This window comes from Phodopus roborovskii, unplaced genomic scaffold (assembly GCF_943737965.1).
Source record: "Phodopus roborovskii unplaced genomic scaffold, PHOROB, whole genome shotgun sequence".
Lineage (NCBI taxonomy): Eukaryota > Metazoa > Chordata > Mammalia > Rodentia > Cricetidae > Phodopus > Phodopus roborovskii.
In genome coordinates, this window is record NW_026125615.1 from 88,926 (window position 1) to 106,273 (window position 17,348).

The 17,348-nt window shown below is 39.8% G+C and overlaps 1 protein-coding gene across 1 annotated transcript in view; it reads right to left on the reverse strand.

Moving 5' to 3' along the window:
- The window catches only part of LOC127217081 (melanoma inhibitory activity protein 2-like), a 153,163-nt gene that overhangs the window by 79,119 nt on the left and 56,696 nt on the right, over nt 1–17,348 (reverse strand). The window contains 2 exon segments of the mRNA XM_051177917.1: nt 996–1,236; nt 3,417–3,575. Coding sequence (XP_051033874.1) covers nt 996–1,236; nt 3,417–3,575 — 400 coding nt within the window.

Sequence of the window (17,348 nt, forward strand, 5' to 3'; positions counted from 1 at the left end):
ATCGCCAATGATTTCAGTTGTATTTGTCCAATCTTGTAGCTATGCCAGATCTCAATATGCTGGAGGCCTATTTTAAAATAGATTTCAATACAGTAAAACTTTCATACTTAACAGTCCTATGATAATATCGACCTGACGTTCGACAAGAGAAATTTCCTATAATGCCAGTGGAATAAATTCACTCAAAACACAAATATCGTTCTCCAAGGAGCTTAAGACTAGAGGCCATGGCAGAGATAAGTCACCAAGCACAACTGAGCTTGTTCTTTTCTAGTACTTGAAAACATGACTTACTGTGTACACACACATGATGTCAAAGGGGTAATTATGCTGTAAAAGCAACTAATTACATTTATTTTAAAATGTAAGTGTATAAAGGAATTTCATGAATTCACCAAATAATAAACTGATTTTGGATTTTAAACACGATCATGTGAAAACTATTGCTTAGAAGTCATACTGTGAAACACTTTAGTCTATAATCATAAGTCCATATTTAATAATTATTTGAAATAATGGCCTCAATTCATTACTATCAAATGAAACACACATAGTTTTAATCCTAATACTATTTGCTTCTGGGTATATTTTAAACTTGAATTTAATCCCAGTACATGGGAAGCAGAGACAGGTGGATCTCCATTACTCACGGGAAGCCTCATCTACAGAGAATGTTCCAAGACAGGCTCCAAAGCTAGAGAAACCCTGCAATATGGAGGTAAAAACAACAACAAAAACAAGCAAATAAACAAAAAACAGCTTGTAATTTTACTGATCTTCTGGCTTATCATAACACAGTTCAAATTCAACATTCCATAAGATGGATCAAGTTGAAGCCTTGAAATCCTTTGCTGCTGAAATGTAACCCGTGATCCCATGCAATGTTTTCCTCCTTAAGTTGGTTCTGGTCTGTGTTTCTCACAGTAACAGGAATCAAACTTGAAGGAGAGAATAGATAAAAATGGACACATACAGAGACTTTTAGATAAGCCTACCTGACATTGGAGGAAACTGTGGGCCTGCAAATTTCTTTTGTGGGACATACTGTCCAGGACCTCTACAGATGTTTCCTGGAGGAGGAGGTGGTGGGATCCGGCCTCTTCGATCATATTGAGAGGCAGGGCCTCTAGGACCTCTAGAGCCTCTAGGGCCTCTAAGCCTGGGAACAGGTGGAGGAGTCAAGCCATGACCAGCTGCATTGTTTTCAGGAGGTCTAGTGGTGGGCAACGTTTCCTTCTGTAACAGAATGATAATCCACATCAGCAGTCAGTGAAGTGGCTTGACACAGCTCCTTTACTGGGAGTGTCAGGCAAAGAAAAAGAAGTCCATGACATTCCAGCAAGTCTGTGAAGAGTTTGAGTTTCCCACATGTGTGTAGGATCAGCTTATTTGATATCCTAATTAATTTTACTAATTAAACAGAAATCTTTAAGCATATTAGTAACAATCTACCTAGCTCACCCTAAAACAAAAACACAGTTCAGCTACATCAAAAAACGACACTTTTTAAGATATCTGAAATAGTGTATAGTACATAAAAAAAGCTTGGAAGTTCATCTAAATGTTGTACTTCATAAAGTGGGAGATATCAGGTTTCTTTCTTTTGTTTGTTTATTTTAATACTTTTTCATCTTACTGGAATGTGTTTTTTTCTGCATGCATATCTGCATACTCTATACATTCAATATTCTGGAAGGATAGAATACAATTTCAGATGTCTTAAAATGGAGTTAAGAAGGGTGGTGAGCCCACACTCAGGTGCTAGGAATCAAATCCAGGTAATGTAGGAGAGCCACCAGTGTTCTTAAAGTGTATGCATTTCTAAAGCTTATATTTTTTTGAGGCAAATGCTAGTTCATATAGTCATATAGTCCACATTGGCTTTCAAATTACCATGCCTGGCCTCAGCCTGCCAAAATGATAGGATTACATGGGCCATCAAAACCTGCCTTGTGCTCCATACTATTTCACAGAAGGTTACAAATCAATAAAGAATGTGTTAATCTAAGTGCAAGTGCATTTTATTAATATAACAAAGTAGAAGAGCTCAAGCCTTGTTCTAATAAAATGAAGAAACTAGTTGTAGATCCACAGGTAGAATTCAATTTCCAATATTTACCCCAGTATCATGTTTGGTGGCATGCTTTCCGGATTCCAAAGTGGAAGGTACTGGCCCATCTAGACAAAAATTACACCCCCCCAAAAAAAGCTACATGAGTACTAATTTTATTCCCAGACCATTAACAGATGCAAATGGCCCTGATATATCCCACTCCCCTTGCAGGTACAGAGAACAATGCGACTTAAATACAATAATATACTTCATTAGGGTGCCAAAAGCAGCCTCAGACTAGGAGAAATTTAAACAGCACAGATATCCTTTTGCAGGGTGATGTTGACCTATTCAGCCCTGTCAGCCTAAGGAAACAACTCAGGATGCACCACCCAGTTCCATCCTTCTACCTGTGCCAACCTTGCCCTCAGCATATAGAATATACTATTACGTAAAAATTTCCCTAATAAATAACTCAACAAATACACAATGAAAATTTAAATTTCTGAATTTTATTCTTTCTTAATGTTAGCTAGTTTAGTACCTACTATAGACTGTAACATGTGAGCTATATAAACACTATTCTCCCGAAGATTGTTCTGGCCTATGTTTCTCACAGTAATAGTAACCAAACTTGAACAAAAGCAGATAAATATTGAGTCATACGTGGACTTTCATGCAGCCTACCTGGAAATGGATGAAAAGTTGGGTTAGCAAAATCCCATGGTGGAATGCAATGTCTTGGATCTCCATAGAGATTTTCTGGAGGATATGGTGGTGGGGGGAAGAACCCAGCTCTTATAGGAAGGTAAGGTATAAATCCCCATGGTTCGTATGCATTTCTTCCTGTTGGAAGAAATGGGTAAAGGACAATGCAAGTTGAAACCACATACTACACACTTGTTCAACCACTAAGTCAGGCCCATATCCTGATATCCACACACTAACACCAACATATTTCAACTCTCAAATAAATACTTCTCACCTAGTTAGGAAAAATAATAACTTCACCATCAGTTTCAGGTGTGTTTGTACTAATTTGAAAGGTAAGCAGACCAACACAGGCTCCAAAGTGATAGCAAATCCTTGAATTGAGGAAAACAAAACAAACAAACAAACAAAAAAACCAACCCTCTGGTAAAATTGCTGATTTTTCTGACCTATCAAAAAACAATCAAAATTCAAAATTCCCTAAGTCAAGGGAAGCCTTGACTTCCCTTGTGGCTGGGATATAACCTGTGAACCATATAAACCCTTACAACCTCAATTTGGTTAAGGATAGTTTTAACACAGTAACTGGAAGCAAACTTGAAGAAAACACAGATAAACATTGACATACACAAGAACCATTAAAAAAGCTTACCTGCCATTGGGGGAAATGGTGGACCAGGGAAGATTCTTGTAGGAAAATAGCCACATTGATCACCATAGATGTTTTCTGGAGGATATGGGAGTGGGGGAAAGAACCCAACTCTTGGGCGAAGATAAGATGGAAAGCACCTTGGTTCATACACATTTCTCCCTGCTCAAAGAGATGGGTAAAAGACAATGGTAGAAGAAATCCTGTACTGTACACTTATTGAAACACTAACTCCAGCCCCTACTTTGTTATCCAAACACTCACATCACAATATTCGTTCTCACATATAAAACTTGACCTTCAAAATTGGACTTCTTATCTACTTAGGAATAATAAGAACATCAACAACACTTTCGGGTTTGTTTGTCCTAACTTGGCAGATAAAAAGATCTCAATGCAATCCACACTTACTGTAAAACAGCTTTTCCATGGAGTAAAACTTTCAAACTTAACATGCATATCAGTGATCCTGAACAGATATCCTAATAGAAACATTTCCTCTAATGCCAAGGACTAACTTAATACTTCCCAAACAAAACTCATGCCATTCCAATAGAAGTTTAAGAGCAGAGGTGAGGACAGAAAGGGAGAGAGAGAGAGAGAGAGAGAGAGAGAGAGAGAGAGAGATACCTAGGACAACTAAGCTGCTTCTTATCTATTACTTAAAAACATAATTAACTGTGTAGAAACTCATGATTCCAAAGGAGAAAGTATGATGTAAAGCAGTACATTACATTTCTTTTAAAATGTAATGGTAGGAAAATATTTCAATGAATTCAACTAATAGCTATGGTCTCAGATTTTAAATATGATCCTGTAGGAACTACTACACAGGAGAAATGATTTAAAATATTTTAGTCAGATATCTTAAGAAAAACAACTATAATTAATTACTATAATGGCCTCAAAACATTTCTGTCAAATAAAATACAAATATTTTAAGGTGAAACTGCTTGTAGCAGGACATTTGTGCCTCAAGACTGTAAACCCAGCATTTGGGAAGCAGAGACAGGTGGATATTTGTGATTTCAAGGCTAGTCTAGTATGCACAATGATTTTCGGGAAAGTCTCCAAAGCTATAGAGAAACCCTGCCTAGAGGAATAAAACAAGGAAAATGTGCTTGTGAATTTATTGATTATCTGATCTAACACTGGGCATATTAAATTCTAATTACCTAGGGTGGATTGACTTCCTTTCTTGCTGAATAGTGACCTGTGAGCCATATAAACCCTTTCCTCCTCAGGTTAGTTCCAGCCAGTGTTTCTTACACTAACAGGAAGCGAACTTGAAAGGAAGCACTGATAAACACTGATGCACATACATGGTCCTTTAAAAAAGCCTACCTGGCATAGGAGGGAATGGTGGGCCTGGGAAGTCCCTTGGTGGATCATACTGTGGAGCATCTCCATAGATGTTTCCTGGAGGCAGAACATGGCAACCTGGATCCCCTGGGAAGGCAGGGCCTCTGGGGGGTCTGACCTCAGGAACCAGTGGAACATTCAAGTCTTGTCCAGAAGCTTTGCATCCAGCATAGCCAGAATTGGGAAAAGTTGATTTCTGTAACAGAGTGGCAATCAACAGTCAGTGAAATTGTTTGATTCACAGATCCTTTACTGGATGTGAAAGGCGTAAAAGAAAGCAGTACATGGAACTCCAGAAAGCATGAGAACAGGCAGTTTTCCACAGAAGGGTAGGAGCCCCTTATTTGTTATCCTAAGTATTTTAAATAACTCAGGAGAAATCTTTAAGCATGATAGGTAGTAACACTCATCCTAAAATGCAAGTACAGTTCAAGCATATCAAAACAGACTCTCTAAAAATAGAAATGTATCATGGGGTGGTAGCACAGGTTTTAAATAACAGAACTCAGAAAGCAAAGGTAGGTGGATCTCTGCCAGTTCGAGGCCAATCTGGTGAAAAGTGTGAGTTCTGAGTTCGAGGACATGCTCCATAGATTCTGGAAAACCCTATCTCTGGGGGGGGGGGAACATACAAATAAAAGATAAAAGGAAAATGGTAAAGATGTTGATTTTTAAAAATGGCCAAAATTAATGCTATATTTGAAAACGAAAATAAACTTTAAGATTCAAATAAGGTATCAAGGAAGAAATATCTGAAATAGTGTACAGCATGCAAATAAATTTTGAAATTCATCTAAACGTTGAACTTTTTAAAGTATTAGGTACCTTATTTTAGTGTTCTTTTAAATTACACATGAATTGGTATATTGCCATCATGTATGTCTGCATACTACACACATCTAGTGTTCTGGAAGGATAGACTTGGGCTTCAGATCTCTTGAAACAGGAGTTAAGTATTGGGAGCCATCACTCAGGTGCTTGGAAACAAACCCAGGTCCTCTACGAGAGTTGGCAAGGCTCTTAACCTCTAAGCCATTTCTCCAGCCTGTGTAGTTTTTTGAGACAAGATCTGCTTATACAAAACAAACTAGCTTTCAAATTGCCATCCTTCTGCCTAAATGCTAGGATTACATGGACCATCAATACCTGGCCTGTGATCTGTACAATTTCCCAGGTTATAAGCCAACAATGAAAGGGTTAATGCTAAGTTCAGGTATATTTCATAAATATGGAGATATCATACAGTAGAAGAGCTCTGTCTTGTTCTAATCAAATCAAGAAACTCCTTGTGGATCCACGGGTAGATTTCAATGTCCAATACTTACCCCAGGGTTATGTTTGCTGGCACTCTTCCTGGATTCCAAAGTAGAGGATACTGGCCTATCTAGACAGGAAAATTAAACCAGGAAAACTTGATGAGTTTTATTTTATTCCTAGACCATTTTCAGATCCAAATGGCACTGACATGTTCCACTCCCCATGCCAGGGAAGAGAATAAATTGACACAAATACAATAGTGTTCCTCATTAGGATTCTCAAAGCAGAGGGAGACAGAACAGATATTCTTTTGTCATGTGCTGCTGACCTTTCCAGCTGGACCCTAAGCAATTTGAAGATTGTGTGTGGAAATGTCAGGGATGAACAAGAAATCTAGTGCAATAGAAACTCCCAGGAAACTACAAGTCTGACCACAGTTAAGGGATCCAGATCCTGTACCGGCCATTTGCTATAATCAGGTGAGGCTTCAAATTGAGGGACTGAGAGACCAACTCAGCAACAAAAGCTTAACCTTACAAGTAGTCCTGCCTACAAAAAGAGATGGAGGAAATGTGTCTCACAATCTGTGTGAGATGCCAACTGTGGTGGTTTGGGAAAAAATGGCTCCCAAAGGGAGTGGCACTATTAGGAGGTATGGCCTTATTGGTGGAAGTGCGTCATTGTGCAGAAGGAGAGTGAGAAGAATATGTTGTTTCTATGTGAAATGAAAAAAAATTTAAAAATATGTTCATGGATATATATAAATATATAATATGCTGTCAATATAAGAATCTATATTTAAAAAGGCAGTTGAAGGACAAAAGCCACATGGCAGCATCCTCTGAAGAGTTCTTAACATCGCTTCTGAACAGATGCTTTCCATTGTATCTACCATTGTCTAACTTTCTAAGGATTATATATTGCTTTTACGTTTTGTTTTTAAAGGCAGATAAAGCAGAGAATGTTCCTCATGTAACCTATGATTATACATTTGTATTGGTCAAAAAAAATGCACAATTCAATTCCTTGAGCTTTCACCCTTCCCATTATTACTTCAATTACCCAAAGTGTAAGGGAAACTAAATGTGTTTTCAGGCTCTTGTCTTGATGCTAAGAGCAAATGATGACATAGCATAAAACTTGGTCTCTAGGATTCACAGAGAAAGGGACTGAAATTTAGTATGTGATTACTTCAGGCCAGAATTAGCCTTTAAATCATGAGTTCGATTTCTTGAATTGTAAATTTTAGGTCAGATATAGAACAAGTATGCATGCTTCTATGCATGGTAAAATTAATAGCATTTTGGGAATAGAAATAGCTAACAGACAGTAAAATAGTGGTCCAGGAAGAGAAAGAAGCAAAACGGGTTGAAACAGAGATTTAATGATGTCAAGATTACAAAAGTTTCAATATAAAACTTTATTGTAAATAATTACCAGTCATAAGTTCTTTTAAATCTGCTCAATCAAGAATAAAATGGGAATGATGAGGTAGAAATACATGTTGTAAAAATGTAGAAACAGAACAGGGGGAAACCGTGTGTTCAACACAAAGCTTAGCTTCCTGTCTGGAGCAGAAACACCTCCTGACCACTGACTTTTCCCAATGACACTAGGGAACCATTCTAGTCACTATCACAGCTCTGTGCAAGAGAATGAGTTCTTATGCTGTCCCTTGACACCTATGCAAAATCCAACTGAATAGAGAAAAATCACTGATTCAACCCCCTGATAGGAAATTCATTAGTTAGGTCTCAACCTCCATTCCTATCAGTACGCAAGACCAAGAACATGAACACCAGTCTGGAGAAACTTCAACTCCCTACCTCAGAAAGAGGTGCCTTAGGACAGTTACATGGTGTCAGCTCTCTCAACCCAACCCACAGAAAACAATCAACATTTCACACATTAAGAATAAAACAAAAGATGTAGAGATTCATGCCCTTAATTCCAGCACTCCATGGGCAGAAACAGGAATGGCTCCAAATTCAAGGCAAGCATGGTCAACACAGCAAGTGCCTGGACAATCAAAGCTACACACACAAAAACCCTGTCTCTAAGAAACAAACAAATCAATAACTAGAAAGTCAAAATAAGAGAACCAGAAATTATATAAGAAACCAGTCAGTAGAACTTCCAGGATATAGGGGAATTACTCACTGTGTCAGCCTGAGACCCTGAGCTCTCTAAATAACCTACTGTAGAAAAATTTTCTTACAGCTGTTAACTAATCATCATACATTTAGCACAAAATTGGGTGTGCCTGTGTCTGCTTGTGCATGCTCTCTCTCTGTATATCTGTCTCTCTCTCTCCTCTCTCTCTCTCTCTCTCTCTCTCTCTCTCTCTCTCACACACACACACACACACACACACCCATTGGTTTTGAACCTTAAAACTAGTCAGTGGACAAAAGAAAATCCTGAAATTCATCATTAGACAATAGCCTGTCTTTCTTTCAAGTATAAAACATATTTAAGGTTTTAAAATGTATTGCTTTATTTTGGGTCATTTATATCTAACTAAAAGTAGTAGGGTGCATACTTTGTAAGATACTCAAATCAGAAAATCCACAAACGTTGGCTAGGCAGCGGTGGTGCATGCTTGTAATCCCTGCACTTGGGAGGCAGAGGCAGGCAGATTAAATGAGCTTGAGACCAACGTCATGAACAAGAGCTAGTTCCAGGACAGCCTCCAAAGCCAAAGAAAAACCCTGTCCCATTTCTCAAAATAAATAATTAAATAAATAAATAGAAAGAAATTAAAAGAAAAAAGAAAAATGTGCTCTCCGGGCTTGGGCTTAGGTTCCAGCTACATGGCTAAACGCGCCAAGATGGTCGGGATCATCGGGAAATACAGGACCCACTATGGTGCCTCCCTCCGGAAAATGGTGAAGAAAATTGAAATCAGCCAGCACGCCAAGTACACTTGCTCCTTCTGTGGCAAGACCACGATGAAGAGATGAACAGTTGGCATCTGGCACTGTGGTTCCTGCATGAATATAGTGGCAGGTGGGGCCTAGACTCACAACACTATTTCTGCAGTCACAGTGAAGTCTGCCATCAGAGGACTGAAGGAACTGAAAGACCAGTAGAAATGCTATTGCTTGGAAACCCCTGCCTCTAATAAATGAGTTAATTTACGTTAAAACAAAAAAAGAAAAAAAATTTTTATGTTAATTTATGTTGTTTTGTTATTTTTAGTTTTTTTCTGTAATTTACATATGCAAGTATTTTGTGTACTTGCATGCCTCTGGACTATATACTCACAACCATGAACTACATACCTGTATAGAGCATTAACATACATGCTGGTACATATCATGCATGATATATAACATGGGCAAGCATATTGTACATAGCATTGCATGCATGCCTGTGCTCTACTTGCATGCTTAGTGCACTACGTGTATGCCTTTTGCAACAATGAATACCTGGTACATTACAGGCATGCCTAGTGTACTTCATGAATATCTGTACACTATATGTATGGGTAAGCACCACATACATACATTGTGAAATTGTAGGTAAAAGAGGCCATTGGTTTTCCTGGGATTGGAATTGCCATGTGGATGTTAGGAACCAAGACCATGTCCTCTTATCTGCACTAGATTCCAGTCTTAACTAATGATTCACCATCAGTCCAGACCCCCACAAACTTCTCTTTTGAAGGACTAATTTTTTGCACAGCTGAAAAGACTAATTTAGTGGAAAACGCTTATGGGAAACTGGCTGGGTTCAGTAATACCAAAGACAAACAATGCTTTAAATAAATTAAAATTCATTTGATTAAACACACAGTTACCTTTACTTTTGCCTAAAATCATGGTGAACACATTTCTGGTATAAAGAAACAGCTTTTTGAGTTTAAGATACATCAATTATGAGATTGCCTGTATAAAACTTCCACAATTATGGATGACATAATCAAAGTAAAATACATTATGCAGAATAAAATGAAGTAGAAATAATTCACTCATAAGATTCATATTTAAATCATCTTTTCTACAAACTACTATCCTGACAATATGTTTCCATTAAGCTGCAATTTGAGCAACAATATAATCACATAAGTAACAAAAGTGATCTTGAACTGAAAATGAGAAGAAATGACCGCCATAGAAATGGTCAGGTCTCCTGTGTTTGTGGAGGTTCTGGGGAAGATTGTTTGGAAGGCAGAATCAAGTCTGGAGAGAGTTCATTTCTACTTCTCAAAAGAGAGAGTGGGGAGAAGAACCCAGAAGTTGGGAGAAGGGAAAATGGAAAGCCCCTCAGTTTGTACACATTCTACCCTGTTGCAAGAGATGAGTAAACGACAGTGGAGGTTGAAATCCGGTATGGCACACATGGTAAACCACAAACTACAGCCCATACTGGTACAAAACTCACACCACAATATTTGATCTTACAAATAATCTTGATATTTAAAGTGGACTTCTTACCTACATGGGATTCATAAGAACACCACCACCAATTTCAGATGTCTTTGTGCTGTCTTAGCAGCTACTCTTGATCTCAATACACTCAAGACATATTGTAGAACAGATTTCAATGAGGTAAAACTTTCAAGAGTAACATTGAAATCAGTGATCCTGGCATGATATCCTAAATAAATTTTTCTGTAATGACAAGAACAACTACAAAACTTCCGAAAGAAAATACATGTCATACTCTTGGAAGGTTAAGAATAGATATGAGGGAAGAGAACAGGCAGGGATAACTAAGCTGGTTCTTCTCTATTACTTTAAAACATGATTTATTGTGTAGAAACTTCTGATTCCAAAGGGGAAAGTATGCTATAAAAGAAAAAAAAACTTTTATTTTAAAATGTAAGTGTAAGAAGAAATTTCAATGATTTCAGCAAATAATTAATGTGGTCTTAGATTTTAAATATGATAATGTGGGAAGAACTACCCAGAAGAAATACTTTTAAGCACTTTAGCCAGTAATCTAAAGACAAAATATAAATAATTAATGTAAATATCAGCCTCAGTACACATTTCTATAAAATGGTATACGCATAATTTGGGCCTGAACCCTGCTTGTAGCTAGGTATTGGTGGCACAGGCATTTAATCCCAAAATTGGAAAGCAGAGTCAGGTGGATCTCTGTGAGTTCAAGCTTAGCCTGGTCTACAGAGTGAATTCCAGGACAGGCTCAAAAGTTATAGAAAAACCCTGCCTTGAGGAGAAAAAAAAGTGCTTGTAAATTTGCTGATCTTCTGAACTATCACAGTACATTTAAAATTCAAAATTCCCTAAGGTAGTTCAAGGTGAAACATTGACTTCTTTGCTGCTGGACTGTTACCTGTGAGCCATGACAACCCTTTCTCCCTCAAGTTGCTTCTGGCCAGTGTTTCTCATCGTAACAGGAACCAAACATGAAGGAACACACAGATACATATTTATTCATATAAGGGCCTTTTAAAAAGCCTACCTGACTTTGGAGGAAACCTTGGGCCAGCACATCCCTTTGATGGGACATACTGTCGAGCATCTGCAGGAAGTGGTGGTGGTTTCTAGCCTCTTGGATTCTGTGGAATGGCAGGGTGTCCATGATCTCTAGGGCCTGAAACCTTGGCCACCAGTGGAGGAGTCAAGCCATGGACAGCCACTTTGCATTTAGCAGGGCCAGAGTTGGGAAAAGTTGCTTTCTGTAACAGAGTCACAATCATTAGTCTGTGTAGTGGCTTGATTCACAGCTCCTTTCCTGGGAGTGGCAGGCAAAGAAGAAAGAATTCCATAATGTTGAAGCAAGAATGGTAACAGGCTCAGTTTTCCACATGGGTTGAGGAGGTCCTTGTTTTCTCTCCTAAGTAATTTCTACGAACTCAACAGAAATCTTTAAGCATGGTAGTAACACTCTACCTAGCTCACTCTCAAACACAATTATAGATCATGAAGATCGAAATGGATACTTTTTAAACTAGATATACACCAGGAAGATGAGGTAGTGAGATTGAATCCCAGAACAAGGGTTGTAGAGGAAGGTGGATCTCTGTCTATTCAAGGCTAGCCTTGTCAATAGAGTGACTTCCATGACTGGAACCATTGCTACTTTGAAACCCTATCATTAAGAGAGAAGAGAAAAAAAAAATAACCATACACATTTATCAAACACACAGGAAATGAAAATGGTTAAGATGCTGTTAGGTCTCCCGGAGCACAGGGGAAGTGGCAGGAATGGGGGCAGTGAAAGGAGAGAGAAGTAGGAGAAAACGAGGGGCAGGAAAGGAAAACACGTGCAACCAGGAAGATATAGCCTGGTTAAGAATAGAAGACAGGGAGAGAGAGAGAGAGAGAGAGAGAGAGAGAGAGAGAGAGAGAGAGAGAGAGAGAGAGAGAGAGAGAACATAAAAGAGGGAGCCAATATTGGTTTGAAAAGAAAACTGAACACAAAGAAAGGACTAGAGACCTACAAGACTGCCACCAACTAACAATATGAGCATCCATGGAAAGGCTACCATAAATGCCCTTCCCGGAGAGTGAGATCAACAATTATCCATGGAGCCCTCATGGAATAACTTTTGGAAACAGGAGCAAACACACATTCATAAACACTGAGTCGAGCTAGAACCCAGAAGCAGATGGAGAGGACAAGACCAGGCAGCAGAAACACATAGAGACAGCTTACGTGAACAAGGAAGAGATAATGGGCCACCAGAATGATAGCTGGGAAGCCAGCATGGGACTGACTCAGGCCCCGCTGAATATGGGTCTCAGCCAGAAAGACTGAACAGTCTAAGGGACCTCAGACAGTGGAGCCAAGATGTATCCCTGGTGCACCAAAGGACCTTGTGAACATATCCCCCATGGAGGGATAACTGCCTTAACCTAGAGACAGGAGAGAAGCCCCAGTCCCTACTTCACATGACCTGTCAGATTTACATGACCCCAACTGGATGGCATTCCCCTTCATATGGAATTGGGGTGGGGGTGGGAGGGAAGGGTGGTTAGGGTGCAAGTGAGAGGGCAGAGAGGGTAAAAGGAAGGGAGGTTGGAAAGTGAGGGGGGGAGAAAGGGAATAAAGGAGGGAGAGAGGGAGGGAGAGGGAACTGCGATCGACATGTAAAATAATAAATTAAATTAAAAAATGCTTTGACTCCAAAATTTAAGTTCAAGGACAAGTTACTGGGGAGTAGGATTTCTATTTTTGTTTCCACAGAAAATGCAAAGCTGTGGATTCCTTCCAGACTAATGTGGTTTGATAAAGCCAGACTGCCTGAAAAAGAGTACCAGGTGATCCTACATTCAAAACAGCTGGACAGAGCAGCCTTACAGACTACAGCCAGGATTTCTACATCTTCTTAGAATCCCCCATGTCTGTGCCCCTTTCCAGCAGGAAGTAGTTTGGAAAGAACGACGCCCAAATTCGCAAATATTGTCTATAAATATTTGTTTTCATTTAAATGGACTTGGTTATATAAAATAAAGAAAGAAAGAAAGAAAATTGTTAAGGTGTTTATAATTTCTAATTGACCCAAATTAATGCTATATTTAAAAATCTAGAGTTTCCAGTGAGATCCAACTATCCTGCAAAACCTTCTCAAGTTCTAGCTCAGCCCTTGTCCTCTTCTGCTGGCTATTGGCCAGAGGTGAGTCTGGGCCCAATCAGGGCTGTCTTTCCCCTACAATCTCTTTTCCCCCCTCCCCCCACCCGAATTCCCTGGGTTGGCCCCTGATCCTGCTGCTCCTGTCTCAGGTCCCCATCTAGAGCACCCTTGGAGCTCTGATACACCCCCACCCATCCCCAAGGCCAGACTACCCCCCTACCCTGTGCCCTACCCCACACATGGTCCTGCCAAACTGGTTGAACACTGGGACAGAGGGTGGAGCCAACAGTCAACCCTACTTCGGAGACTTCTCTGAGCAACTCTGAACAAAGGAGACCTGACTATCCACGTGGGACCACCCATAATTTCCACCAGCTTGGATTCTGACCCTGCCTCCAGTCCTCTGCTGGAGTCCCGGGCCCCTCCCAGAGATCCGCCTATCTCTGTGGGTTTACTCTGAGTTCCTGCAGGCAACATCCTTGATCACCAAATCCTGGCCTCTGCCAAAGAAAGAGGTCTCAGCTGGAGAGCGCCAGTTTCCAGGGAGATCCAACTATCCTGCAAAACCTTCTCAAGTTCCAGCTCAGTCCTTGTCCTCTTCCACCAGCTACTGGGCAGAGCTATTGGACAGAGATATTGGACAGAGCTATTGGCCAGAGGACCACTGTGAGTACCTGCTGGCATCTTCTTCTGGATCCTCATCCTTGACACCATCCTTGGATTCCTGTCTGCGGAGAAACCTCAAAGAGAGTTTGGACCACACAGAGCTACAGATATTGAATCACAGACCCACATAAGCCCATTGGGGAAGTATCATAGAGAGAGGGGGAAACCCAACCAACACCTACTGGAAGAAGCTATGGGAAGAAGGCAATACAAGAGACCACCTAACAACAGAAAGACAAGCATGACACCACCAGAATCTAGGGAAACTACACCAACTAGAATGGAACACAACAACAAAGCAGAGGAAGCAGAAGGGTATGACTTAAAAATCACCATCATAAAAATGATAGAGACCCTCAAAGAAGATGTGAGAAAATCCCTTAAAGAAATGGATGAAAAAAACAAACAAAAAAATGGAAGAAATGAACAAATTTCTTAAGGAAAGTACAGAAAGCCAAGAAAAAACAATTAAGCAGGTAAAGGAAATAGTTCAAGACTTGAAAACTGAAATAGAGAAAATAAAGACAACACAAATGGAAGGAATGCTGGAAATTGAAAAGCTGGGCAAAAAATCAGCAACTACGGACACAACCATAACCAATAGAATTCAAGAGATGGAACAGAGAATCTCAGGCGCAGAAGATAAACTAGAAGAAATAGATTCATCGACCAAAGAAAATCATACATCCAACAAATCCTTAACAAAAAACATACAGGAAATGTGGGACACCATGAAAATGCCAAACCTAAGAATAATAGGCATAGAGTAAGGTGAGGAAGCCCAGCTCAAAGGTGCCGAAAACATATTCAACAAAATCATCGAGGACAACTTTCCAAATTTGAAGAAGGACATGCCCATGAAAGGAAAAGAAGCATACCGAACCCCAAATAGGCTGGACCAAAGGAAAAAGACCCCTTGACATATAATAATCAAAACACCTAGCATACAGAATAAAGAAAAAATATTAAGAGCAGCGAAGGAAAAAGGACAGGTAACATATAAAGGCAGACCTATCAAAAATACACCTGACTTCTCCATGGAAACCCACAAGGCCAGAAGGTCCTGGAGAGATGTTCTACAAGTATTAAGAGAACACGGATGCCAGCCTAGGCTACTATATCCAGCAAAACTCCCAATCACTGTAGATGGAGAGAACAAGATATTTAACGTCAAAACCAGATTTTCCCAATACGTATCTACAAATCCAGCCCTACAGAAAGTATTGGAAGGAAAATTCCAACCCAAGGAAGGTAACTATGCCCGCAAAAATGTAGACAACAGATAATCCAACTACACTAGAAACCAAGGGTGAAGCATAACTAATATTTTCACAATATCACTGCCAACAACAAACCTAGATCAAACAAGCATCAACAATCAATGGTCCTTACTCACCCTCAACATTAATAGTCTTAACTCACCTATAAAAAGACACAGGCTAACAGAATGGATACGAAGACAGAATCCATCCTTCTGCTGCATACAAGAAACACATCTAAGATTCAAAGGTAGACATTACCTCAGGGTAAAGGGTTGGGAAAAGATTTTCCAATCAAAAGGAAATAAGAAGCAAGCAGGCTTAGCTATCCTAATATCTAACAAGTTAGACTTCAAACCAAAATTAGTCAAAAGAGATGAAGACAGTCATTTCATATTCATCGCAGGAGAAATCCATCAACACAAAGTCTCAGTTCTGTACATCTATACCCCTAATACAAAGTCACCCACATTCGTAAAAGAAACACTACTAAAACTCAAAGCTCATATAAAACCTCACATACTTATAGTGGGGGACTTCAATGCACCACTCTCAACACTAGACAGAACCACAAATCAGAAACTCAACAAAGAAACAAAAGAATTAACAGAAGTTATGTCTCAACTGGGATTAACAGACATCTATAGAATATTCCATCCAAAGACAAAAGAATATATCTTCTTCTCTGCTCCACATGGAACCTTCTCTAAAATCGACCACATACTAGGTGACATAACAAACTTCAACAGATACAAGAGAATAGGAATAGTCCCCTGTATCTTATCAGACCACCATGCTTTAAAATTGGAATTCAACAACACCACAAATAGCAGAAAATCTGCAAACTCATGGAAACTGAACAATGTGCAATTGAACCACTCCTGGGTCAAAGAAGAAATAAAGAAAGAAATTAAGGACTTTCTAATATTCAACGAGAATGAGGATACAACATACCCAAACTTATGGGACACCTTGAAAGCAGTGCTGAGAGTGAAGTTCATTGCATTAAGTGCGCATATGAAGAAAACAGAGGATAGTCACATAAATGAATTAACAGCCCAATTGAAAACCTTAGAAAAGAGAGAAGCGAATTCACCCCGAAGGAGTAGATGCCAGGAAATAATCAACTTGAAGGATGAAATCAACAAAATAGAAACCAGAGACAGAGACAGAGAGAGAACATAAAAGAGGGAGCCAATATTGGTTTGAAGATAAAGTTGAACACAAAGAAAGGTCGAGGGAACTACAAGACTGCTCCCAACTAACAATCTCAGCTTCCGTGGAAAGGCTATCATAAATGCCCTTCCCGGAGAGTGAGATCAACAACTAACTTCTCCATGGAGTCCTCAACTAATGCCTGTTGAAAACAGGAGCAAACACCCATACATAAACACTGAGTCGAACTAGAACCCAGAAGCAGAGGGGGAGGGCAAGACCATGCGGTAGAAGTACAAAAAAACACCTTACCTGAAAAAGGAGGGGGGGGGGGCCCCTAGGCTTTTTGGTGGGGGGAAGCCAACAGGGGACTGACTCCCCTGAATATGGGTCTCAGCCAGAAGGTCTGAGCAGTCTAAGAGACCTCAGACAATGGAGCCAGGATGTATCCCTGGTGCACAAAAGGACTTTGCAAACATATCCCCCATGGACGGATAACTGCCTTAACCTAGAGATAGGAGAGAAGCCCTAGTCCCTACTTCACAGGACCTGTCAGATCTATATGACCCCAACTGGATGGCATTCCCCTACATATGGTATTGTGGTGGGGGGTTGGGAGGGGAGGGTGTTTAGAGTGCATGGGAGAGGGCAGAGAGGGCAAAAGGGAGGGAAGGACGGAGGAAGGGC